Source organism: Quercus lobata, chromosome 3 (assembly GCF_001633185.2).
Source record: "Quercus lobata isolate SW786 chromosome 3, ValleyOak3.0 Primary Assembly, whole genome shotgun sequence".
NCBI classification, from domain to species: domain Eukaryota; kingdom Viridiplantae; phylum Streptophyta; class Magnoliopsida; order Fagales; family Fagaceae; genus Quercus; species Quercus lobata.
The window spans coordinates 38572130-38584257 of record NC_044906.1 but is presented as its reverse complement, the minus strand read 5'-3'; the positions used below and the strand labels follow the sequence as shown (position 1 = coordinate 38584257).

General features: G+C 33.9%; 1 protein-coding gene across 1 annotated transcript; it reads left to right on the top strand.

Moving 5' to 3' along the window:
* The first annotated feature begins 603 nt into the window (after nucleotides 1–603).
* Nucleotides 604–10691, top strand: LOC115980862 (EG45-like domain containing protein). The gene is made up of 3 exons (XM_031103070.1): nucleotides 604–634; nucleotides 712–750; nucleotides 10405–10691. Exons 1-3 carry the CDS (start codon nucleotides 604–606, stop codon nucleotides 10689–10691), a joined length of 357 nt encoding a protein of 118 aa, XP_030958930.1.
* Nucleotides 10692–12128: the final 1437 nt, after the last annotated feature.

Below are 12128 nucleotides of genomic sequence, written 5' to 3'. Positions count from 1 at the left end.
CCAAGCTGCATAATTTTCACCACCTAACAATGGCTGTGTAACGAGGACTAGACTTGGATTCTTTGCATGATGTAAAAATAGAGGGTTATCCATAGGGTTGTCCATTGGAGAAGAAGATGGATTCACAGATGTGGAAGCATCTGTAGAATCATTTGTATTTGTAGCAGAAGTCATAGATGACAATTTGCAATTGAAGAATCAACTTCAATTTCCAGAAGACAAAATTTTCTCAAGAACAGAGAGAAATTTTCTCGGAAAATTGAGAAAGACAAGAAAGAGAAAAAAATGCAAAAAAAATCCTATAGGAATTTAGGAATTTTGCTCTGATACCATATCACAAATTCAGAAATTGAAAACTGTATATTTCATTTATTGATTCAGGAATACAAGCAATACATATATATATATATATATATATATATATACTGGTTTATGCAGGTGTGAACACAAAACTAACTAACTAACAGAACTAACAAACTATTACACGTGCAAGCTACAGGCCTTAACTAACTTCCCACGTGCTAACACTTAAGTGAATACTTGAACAAACTAAAACTACAAGTCGTATGTACATCAACCTTCACTTATGCAGCCTTGCCGTTTATGCTCTGTTATAGAATCAACAGCTCTGTGAGTGAGTCTTTGATCTTTTGTGTTGCTGGATGCTTCTCTGCTCTTGCCACTGGTCTTGGTAACTTCATCCTTACTTAGATTCTGATACCGCAACCTTCTACACTCCTCCATACACTCGTAAGCCTCCATATGCTAATTATATTCCAGGGTTGTTTTGTGTTTTGAGAAGCAATCAAACCACCTCAGACTTGGGGATGGTGCTTGGATGACTGAAGTTTGTTATCAGTTAAAACCACTACAAGAAAAAAGGCCTATTACAACGGAAAAAATTGTTGCAATAACTACAAAGTCGTTGCAATAAGGTATTATTGCAACGACGAAAAAATTGTTGCAAGTCGTTGTAATAAACTCCAAGGCAATAGGTTTATACAACAAAAAAATCTCGATGCAATAAATCCTAAATATTGCAACAAACAAGTTGATGCAATAACTCATTTATTACAACAAATAACTTTGTGGCAATAGCTTATTGCTTCAAAGGTTTTGTGAAAAATGTTATAGCTTATTACAACAAACAACCTTGTTGCAATAGGTTGATTTAAAAAAAATAATAATAATAATTTGTCTATTACCCTATCTTGCAATATACGCATTATAAGATAGTATAAAACATTATATTTAAGAAATACAATTTAAAGATACAAATTAAATAAATGCAAAAGTCAAAGTACTCCATCAAATTGATATGTCCAAGAACACAAATATACACATAACTTGTTTAGTTAATTACGATCAAACACATAGTTTCAAAAGTATATATATATATATATATATATATATATATATATGCAACATGTAAGAAAAGTTCCCTTCAGAAAGTGATATCCATGCATGCTTCACAACCACTTCATTGGCCTCCACCCTATACAATTGAAAAAAATAAATAAATAAGTATAAATTGAGGACCAGATTTATAATACTCTATTACTGGTAATTTCTAAGCATAGAAATTATCACAAAAATTCCATTTAAAACCATGACATGAGCTCCAGAAAATACCTAAAGATACCAACAATGAGACAAATGCAAACACAAGAGTGATCATATAATACAACAACAAGAAGCCTTTAATCCAATTTGAACAAGTAAAACAATTCAGTCCTTCCAACTTGAATAGATTAATCCCACATGCTTGCATAGAAATAAGTTTCCAAAAAGTCAGACAATCAATTCAGCAAAATAGTATTTTTAACTCAATCAAAACATTCCAACCTGAACAAATTGATCCCACATGCTTGCACAGAAATAAGTTGCCAAAAAGTTAGACAATCAACTCACCAAAACAGAATTTTTACTCAATCAAAAGAAACTATATGAAACTACATAACCATATATATATTGTCAACAACCACCATCAACAAAACGACCTACTTCCACAACCCACCACCAACAAAACAACCCACCAAAAATTTATATAAGATAGGTGTACCTGAGATTGGTTAGCTAGTATTGCTAGAAATTCCTCACGCATAGTCTATCGGAGTCTTTGAAATTGTACTTCCATTTCTGCATGTTCAGCCGCCCTCTTAGCGCGTTCTACTTCAAATTTTGCTTCCATTTATGCACATTCAGCTACCCTCTCAGCGCGTTCTACATCTAATTGACTCTTCATAGATTGAACTTCACTATTAAGTTCATTGCGGACACGCTCTGTAGAAGTTGGAAGCTTTGCCATGTATCCTCGACCAAGGACATATCTTGACTTGGAGCTTGACATGGAGACAACTGATTGGAATATTGTATCCCGCTCACTACTGGATAATGTTCAATCTTCATTCACTTCCATTTCAACAATTTTTTCTTTTGCTTCCTCCTATTTACAAACACAAATTTATGTTTTTAGTCAAGTGAATAGAAATATAGTTAATCTTTGAACTAAATACACACAAAAATAATATACTTCCATATACATGTTTTGGAGAATCATGAGCCCATTGGCCCTTTGGACAGTAGGCCAATGCCCACATTTGAATATCGTCAGGTTCCTTTTGTGTTTCTGGATCATGCTAAGAGAAATAAAAAATACAAGCATTAGCCCACATTTACAAGCATTAGCATTATATGTTTTGAGTATTGTTGTAATTTGATCTTACATTTTCAAAGCTGATTTGTGCAAATGATTTGCAACCAGTATAGTGGATGCTCTCTCGCTTGCTTCGATTTTCAATATTTCTATCACTTATTGTCTAAAATAAACATCTTTGTCACACACCTTATTAAGTTATTGTATAATAATACAATATATGATATCATATGCTAATAAAAACAAACCATATAAATAGATGAAAGTTTGGATCATCTACCTTAAAATCATCTGACTTGAAGTATGAGATCACATCATACCAAGCATCCATGTTGAGCTCTTGAGGCTTATTTCGGATGACAGCCTCCCTGTCATGTTTGTATGTATTATATGTTGCTGATAAATCAGCTCTCCATCCCCTATACCTCTCTTTGGCAATCTTGAAAATTTTAGCTTGAGTATCGTCATCATCATCTAGTCTCCACTTATCTCCACCATATACGACACTTTCAATAAACTAAACAAAAAGGAAGAATATATATATATATATATATATAGAAAATAGAACAACCAAAAACATCAACATCCAAGAGTCTAGCGTTCAGGAAAAAACTAACCTTGATCGTGTTAGTCCACTTGCTTAACTACTTGCTTTTGAGGACAAGCTTCTAATCTTCCCTTGCCTACCTTGTTGTGATCTGGTGAGGATGCAAAAGCCTTGGAATTATTAATATCTAAAATGCTAGGATGCCATTAAAGTAAACAAAAAAAGCAGTGACCATTGATATCTTGATTGACTGCCTAAGGACCATGTACATTACACTAACAAGATTTGGTCTAATATAGCTCAGCATGCATTAGTGGGAAACAAAAATTTTAAAGGGGTTCATCAGCCAGAAATAGCTCACCTTTCTTTGTTCCTGATGAAGTGATAGCCTACAATAATAAATTCCATGAAACATTAGAAACATAATAACTTCATAATATTCAAGCCAAAATGCACAAACTAATAGGACATGCAAATATCATGATAACCCAGATTAAAAGGACCATTCCCACAATAATACATTATCATTTGATTTGGTGGAATGTTGGAAGGAGAGGTTTGCTACACCTCTTAACAGTGATATTTGGTATGCAATACCAATGTGCATTATGTGGACCATTTGAAGAGGGTAAAACATATCTTAGCAAATTTTTTTACGGTCCTTTTTTAAATGGATGTCTGATTTAACAACCTTTCTAGCTCTAAATTGTGACAAGTTTATCGGTTGTTGCACTTTTTCTTGACATTGATGCCATTTAAGTTAACATCCTGTGAACTAGTTAGTGATTTTCTTTTTCGATAAAGTTTATTAATTTATCAAATGCCCCAAAAATCATCTTAAATATATGTGAGTAAAGGCAAAGAAAATCATACAACTACATGCTTAAAAACCCACTTAAATGTTTTCAAAAAAAAAAAAAAAAAAACCCACTTAAACAACCAAAATTCAAATTTAAAATAAAAACAAAGTTCACCGACCCCCTATAGTGTGCACTTGGATTCAACAAAACAACTACATAACTCCAAAAACATGAAGAGAAAAAAAAATCATTTCTCACTCACTAACACATTATAAAGCATAGATCTTTGGACTGAGCACTCTACTAATCCATACATTCATCAATAAAATCTTCGAAGACTGGATTCTAAAGCAACAAAACATATATCTCTGCATGTATATTAATTTGAATATAACCTATCAATACACAGAAACCACACACAAATACAACCCCAATTATATAGTTAAAAAAATAAATAAATAAATAAAGTTCACTATATCCCTACAATGCAGTTGGATTCAACAAAACAACTATATAACTCCAAAAACATGAACAATATCTTTTCCCACTCACTAACAGTGTAAAGAATAGATCTTTGCACAGAGCATTCTATAAATTCAAACAACACATATAATTTGAATTAAAAAAAAAAAAAATCACAAGTTTAACCTTACATTCACAAATAAACCTTCAAAAATTAGATTCCAAAATAACAACACCTATATTCTTGTATCGGGCTACTTGATTCTACTTCACTGCTCAAAATCCAAAGTAAAATTTCGCTTTTTTTTGCTAAGTCTTCTCTAGAAACAAATTAATAAAAATTAAATTTAAAGAGAAGCAAAAGATTATACCTGCAAATCAGAGAAATTTCTCAAGCCAACCGAAATGAGAGATTGAAATTCCTCAAAGAAAACCCAGTAAAAGAGAATGAACTCCTCTACTGCTCCTCAAATCACAATCTTCAATAATCTCTCATCTTTGCCTCCTTCAAATCTCACTTTTTTTTTTTTTTTTTTTTTTTTTGCCTCTCTCAAAAAACTTTTTTGTTTTGGACAGTTTCTGGTTGTTTGCGTGAGAGAAACCAAATTCAAGCCAGAGATAAACTTCAAAATTGAGATACAGTATCATGGATGGAGACAAACATGGAACTGAGAGGATATGGGGAAAACGGAATAGATGAGAAAAAACTGGGAAAATAATTCACCTTTCCCGCTTCCCTAATTTTTCTCTCAAATAAAACTTTCCCGCTACCCAATATCTTGTCCCGCGAAATAATGCAACAATATCCGGCTCAACACTATTGCACTGACTTGTTTTACTCTCAACTACTAATTAAAGGCTTGCTTTACTATTACTCGTGCTTTGTGTAAAAAAATTCTTAAATATTATGGGAACCTTTTTTGTATATAACCCATTTTTTAATTGGCACAAACCAATGTCTGCCCACTCCACTTGTATTTTTTTTTTTCTTTTAAATTCACAAATGGTTGAATGGGCATAAAAAAGAAAATATTGGATTGTCAGTTATGCTTAGAATTTAATTTTTTTTATTTGCATTGTGAAAGTTATGACATAAGAAATGTATTTGAAATATAATTCTTTATATTTATTTGGATTATTTTAGGTAATTTTGCAATTTTTACTAATTTAATATATTTATTTATCTTTTAAATAATTATTGTGGGGCCAGAGAATTCGTGATCCCGGCCCACTTTACATTAGGGCCCAAGGCCCGCACCGAGGAGAGACGTTGCCAAGGATATGCAATGAAAGTCCAAATGACCTAGAGATGTAGCCGAGGACGATCCTGTCCTCGGCATCCCAAAACTTAGAAGGAAAGAACGGCATGCCATCAAAGGCAGCCCCCAGAGCGCTCCCAGAAGAAAGGGCGAGTATAGTGTAGGAGCAGTTCAAAGAAAAGATGTCACCTCCATATTGAATGCGCCAACAAACGTCCTGGCCGCATTAATGGGGAAAGGACCCCTGAACAGTGTGGCGACAAAGAACAAGGTAAAGGCTGCCATTACTACAATTAAGTACTCTGCGCTTGACAGAGCATGCTCTTCAGTTTTTACAACCACCCCCAACCATTTTGGGTATGGGCGGATAAGACAAGTATCAGTCCTATAAAACTGAAACTACACGTGAACATTCGAGAAAGGGGAAAAGTTAGTATAAAAGGAGAGAAGGGGAGGAGCATAAAGAATGGTTTCCAGGACCATTGAAACCTAGCGTAAAAGGAATAAGAAGAACATTAAGCTCCTCGGACGAGGTCCAAGAACCGAAGCCACCCAGGCTATACCAAGGAGCAAGTCTTCTTGGATACGCTCAGTTTACCTCTGTGTGATCATCATGAACACCATGACCAACGATTGTCCGTTCACCAAGGCCTAGCCTTTTAGCCCACTCTCTACAAATTTATTGTTTGGGCCTTTAACGTTCGAACCCAATACCAATTTGGGATCGTTACAAATTGAGTCCTTACAATTATTATATTAATTATAATGTTATCACAGTTCGACCTCAGTTGAACCTTGGTCCGACCTTAAAAACTTTGAACCTTTCTCTTTTCAAGTTGTTTGAACTATCCGGGTTTGAAAACCATATTTATCACGTCAACAAGTGTGAAATGTTTGGTCAAATTTTGTGTCTACCCTAATCACCAAAAAAATGGTTTCTATATCTTGCGCACAGGATTCACAATGGGCTACAAAACGAGCCAAAAATTTATTTATCTTTTAAATAATTATTATATTAATTATAACGTTGTCACAGTTCGACCTCAGTTGAACCTTGGTCCGACCTTAAAAACTTTGAACCTTTCTCTTTTCAAGTTGTTTGAACGATCCGGGTCTGAAAATCATATTTACCACATCAACAAGTGTGAAATGTTTTGTCAAATTTTGTGTCTACCCTAATCACCAAAAAAATGGTTTCTATATCCTGCGCACAGGATTCACAATGAGCACTATAGCTTGGACCTATCGGCCTAAGCCTTCGTTCCATGGACTAAGCCTCAAAAAATCTGCCATTAAAAACCATGCAACATCATTTCGGGTTGGGTTGTCATTCGGATCAAACACAACTAAACTCCACATAGCCTAACAGTTTATGTAATATTTAATTTTTTTTTTACGTCATATTTAGAGAGTGAGAGATATAGAGAAATATGATAAGATAGTGTTCAATTGATGGGGTGTGGCCATGAGTTGTCAAACATGAGTTTCGGCCATTGGATTAGACCATGAGATAAAGAAAGTTCACATCATTGATTTTCGGACATGGGTTTATGGGGAAGAATGGTTTTGACATGGATTTATAGGGAATATAGGTTTTTGGCTTGGGTTTATGGGGAAAATGAGTTTTTGGCCATGGGTTTTAGGGAAGAAGAACATGAAAAAAGTATGGAGATTTTGGGTGTGGCATGTTGTGTGTCTTTGGAGATTTCGGGGTGTGGCTAGCTAGACTTTGAAATTTGATGATTTTGCTTGTGTTTGAGAAAATATGGGCTTTAGGATTTATTATTTTCTATTTAAGCTAAATTTTTTGGGTTTTTTGTGTTTGTTTTCGAAGAAAATTTATAGGCTTATGGGTTCATTGGAGATTGGTTTGTTTACTGAGTTTATGTGTTTGAAGGGGTGTCCACGGGTCAGTTTGGGTCTGGTTTGTGCCCAGCCTGTGACCGACCTAACAGAATCGAGTGGAGGGAGTTCAAACCTGTCGCCAACCGGAGAAGGAGTCAGATTAGAGCGGTCAAATTTGTGCCAAAAAGTGGTCAGTTTGATACAAACCATCCACGGTGGAAAAATCCAGCCTAAATAGTTTATTTTAGACAAAATTTTGCTAGATTTGGCGGAGATCTCACCGGATCTAGTGAGATCACACTAAATCCGATGAGATTTCCACCAAATCTGGTTGAGATCTCACTAGATTCAGTGAGATATCCCCGAATCTAGCATAAATCTCGTTGGATCTAAAGTATTTTGACCAAAAACTTGCCAAAAAAAACTTGAATTGCCAAATTTTGGTAAGGTTCCAATCAGGTTGGTTGAGGCGAGTTTTAGAGAAGAGAACCCACCAACCAACCCACCGAAGTTGGTTTATTGGATTTGTAACCCGCTACCGATCGTTGGAGCTGGTTTTTGGGATCTATAACCCACCGCCGATCGCCAGAGCTCTCGGGTTAGTTGGACATGTCTTGATTTGGGGAAGAACAAGAAGAACATGTTCTTATTTTCTTATGTTCTTCCCAAAAAAAAATAATAATGAAAAGCAACAAAAAAATATTTTATTATTTAATTTAATTAGATTGAAGTTTTACTACGTAGACAATTTCCATTATTGAGATGACAGTAGTGACCAAAATGGTAATGATTTTCGATTTTGAGAAACCAACATAGGCGCTTCAAAAAAGTAGAGACCAAAATGAAAATTGGCTCAAAATATAGGGACCAAAAGAGTATTTTTGCCTTAAATATATAAAAACTCTCAATTTCAGCTTTTGCCTTAAACCCCCAAATGCATCAAGCCGTCCTTGACATCTATTACAACAACTTCATTTGATGTGAAACAAGGTTTTACCTATTACAACAAAATATTTTGATGTGAAATAAGTGGTTACTTATTGTAACGACATTATTTTGATGTGAAATAAGGTTTAACTATTACAACAACACATTTAGATGTGACAAGGTAATTCTTGCAACAATCTTAAATTGATGTAATACATTTAAGTTACTATTACAACAAAAAGTATATTTTTCATCTATTACAACAATATATTTTGATGTGAAATAAGTGGTTACTTATTGCATCAATATATTTCAAAATAAAATAAGGTTTAGTTATTACAACAACATATTTAGATGTAACACGATAATTTTTGCAACAATCTTAATTGATGTAATAAATTTAAGTTACTATTACAACAAAAAACAACTCACAGATGCAATAGTATATATATTACTCCAATTATTTTTGTTGTTGTAATATTACTTGTTGTAATAGGCCTTTTTTCTTGTAGTGAACCTTTTAGATAGAAAAATGGCTACTTTTTTTTTCTTTATATACCTGATGAAGGTTCAGGTGGGGTGCGTGTATATATATATAAAGTAATATTACACCAACCGATAACTTATTATTGAATTAATATTTTGAAAATCTCACTGTTGGATCATATGTTCTATATGTTCTTAATATGCACACTGTTGGATCTTACGTTCTATGTTCTTAATATGCACACTAATTTTCATGCTAATCAGATATTACTTATCATTCGATCCATAAATTCATCTTTTATGCATTATTTTAATTTATAAAAACTTGAATTTAAATAATTGATTAATTACATGACTACTAATTTTTGATCACCTCGAAATTTTGCAAGCCCAGAGAATAAACAAAAATAATGTAATCTAACAATAGATTTGTCAAAATTCGTATCCAATTAAAAAATATTGAATGGTATAAAAATGTTTAAAGTTACACTAGGTGTTATTGAAGTCAACTTTTAGAAACAATTTTGAAAATTTTGCTCATTCCATCGATCCTATGTTGCTTATCCATCTAATATTTATTCAACAAATTCAGTGAAGTTCGGAAAGTTGAATAAGGAGAAAGTTTATGCACATAACTTGTGTGACACAATTTTTGTCACAATTTTGATGCAATCGACTATAATTCATAGACTTCCATATGTTCCATGGTTTGGTAGCATAGGCAATAAGAAACTTTACCCTTTCTTTCTTTAAAATAAATGACAGCTAAGATTTGATGATTAATAGCCTCAATACTTATCTCTGCTTTTCTTTTCTTTTCTTTTTCTTTTTTCTTTTTCTTTTTTTCTTGATAAAAAAGGTGTGGCTGCGACCCTACTTATTGTAACTATTGTATATATGTATATAGTTTTACTAATTCACTCCAAAAACAAAAATATTGCCGCGGCCTTTGGTCACCCCGAAAGGTTGCCATGGTACTTATCTTGCAAACTAATAGAATGTTATATAATATGACATGCATGGTGCCTTTTGACCAAGACACACGTGACATACAACCTCACTTCCATATTAGCATTCAAAATACACCCTAACAACTTTTCTAAGAGCTTTAATTATGTAAGATTTTTATTGTGTGTATATATAACATTTTTTATTCAGACAAATTAAAAGATGGTACTCATTTATGGTACTCTCGGAGTATATAATAATTTTTCTAATTTAGCCAAGTAATAATATGATCATGAATTGACTTTTCATATTTGCCAAATCAGGCCCTAGTGTTAAACAGATTGCTAGGTTATATGACAACTATTTACTAGCTTCATATCCATTTTGAGACCACACCAACACAGTATGTCTGATTCCATGATCCAACATCGAATAGTATACTGAATATTGTTTGATATCTCTTGGTTTACGCAGCTTCTGCTTGTAATGGGTTTAAAAACGATGGTGTGATGATTGCGGCAGCAAGTAATGAACTTTGGGGCAATGGAGCTGCTTGTGGAAACAACTACAAGGTTAAGTGCCTGAGTGGAACCAACGCAGGAGTACCTCACCCTTGCAAAGATAACACAGATGTAGTTGTGACCATTGTCGATTTTTGCTCACCTGGCTGTCAAGGCACCCTTGATTTGTCACAAGAAGCCTTTGCAAAAATTGCTGATCGCAATGAAGGAAAGATAAACATTGATTTTCAACAGGTCTAAGGGATCAAGCCCTACGGTTTGTTCAATTCACTATATGTGGATATGGATGCAGCAGTTGAAAAGTGATTGCTAAAATATGTGTAAAAATAACAATTACGTCTCTTTTGCGCGTTAAAATAAGTTGAATGTCATTGTTATCCAGTCTTGCTGATAAATCTTAATGCAAGTTGGTTTTTCTAATGTCTTCATTTAGGTTTTGATGGTGACTTGAACTCAATGTGATCAGTACATATCTTTATTACCGTAAGTGAAAATTAGATGAAATGAATTAACATTTAACATTGACTTGGCAATATTGGGGTCTTCAATTCCCTCTTTTTTTGGAAAAAGAATGGGCCCGATACAGGACTGGATCACCCCGTATCCACTACAATTGGGTGAACAACAGAGAGGATAGGAATGGATCCTGGCCCACTAAAAGGTTACAAGTGATCCGCCGAAAAAAATACGTGAGCCATGGGATTTTGCTGATTTGAGAACATGAGAAGCACACCAATGCAAGAAGAAAAATTAGGCAAAAAATCTCTATACCATCAATGATGCCAGCAATAAGCCTAGAGGGTTAATAAAAGAAGAAGAAGAAGATGAAGAATTTAGGCGAGGAACATTAACATTGAAGGCATCCCCTTCTAATTCATAACAGAACAATCCCATGGTCTTTGCTTTCAAAACTATTAGAAGTGTTGCCTTAGCTTTTGCATATTTAGACAAAAAGGCAATGTTTTTACTTTATCAAGCGGTGGATGAACATCTTTTGATAAAATTGCCAAAGCTAAGTGAAGTAGAGAAGCATGGAAGACCCGAACTTTCTTCAAGGGAGTTGATTATGTGAAAAGAATTCATTTACAAACTCTCTGAGTTGAGATAAAAGCTACTTACATGAAAGAAGGCAAGAAAATTCTCATTATTTTTCACGATTACTTCTAATTGTTAATCAATTGAAGAGTAATAGAAAGTGTTTGGGAAAAATTTTATATAAGTGGGAATAAATTTCAGCAAGCATAGCAGAAGTACAACTACACAAGAACACAAAGATTTACGTGGAAAACCCTTTGTCCTTGAAGGGAAAAATCACGGGAATTTTTTTAAATAATTTCACTATATTAAATAAAGATTATAACACTTAGAGATACAACTTAAGCAAAGAAAAAACTCTCTTTTTCTGTGCACTCACTGCTCTCTTCCTTACTGTGTATCTCTTACAATTTTCTCTTACTCTGTTTATTTTTCTCTTCTCTTTTGCTTGCTCTCACTCACACAGTTCTTCAAGACTGCACTTAGTCCTCACTTTCACTGGGCTTCTCCTCTTCACTCTTCTTTTCTTCTTGTGCACCAATTGGCCAAATAGGCTCCTTTTATTTCTTCATCTTTTCCTTCTTTTCTTCCTTCCACATGCTTCACATCAAGTCACAATAAATGCAACCACACAAGCCTTGA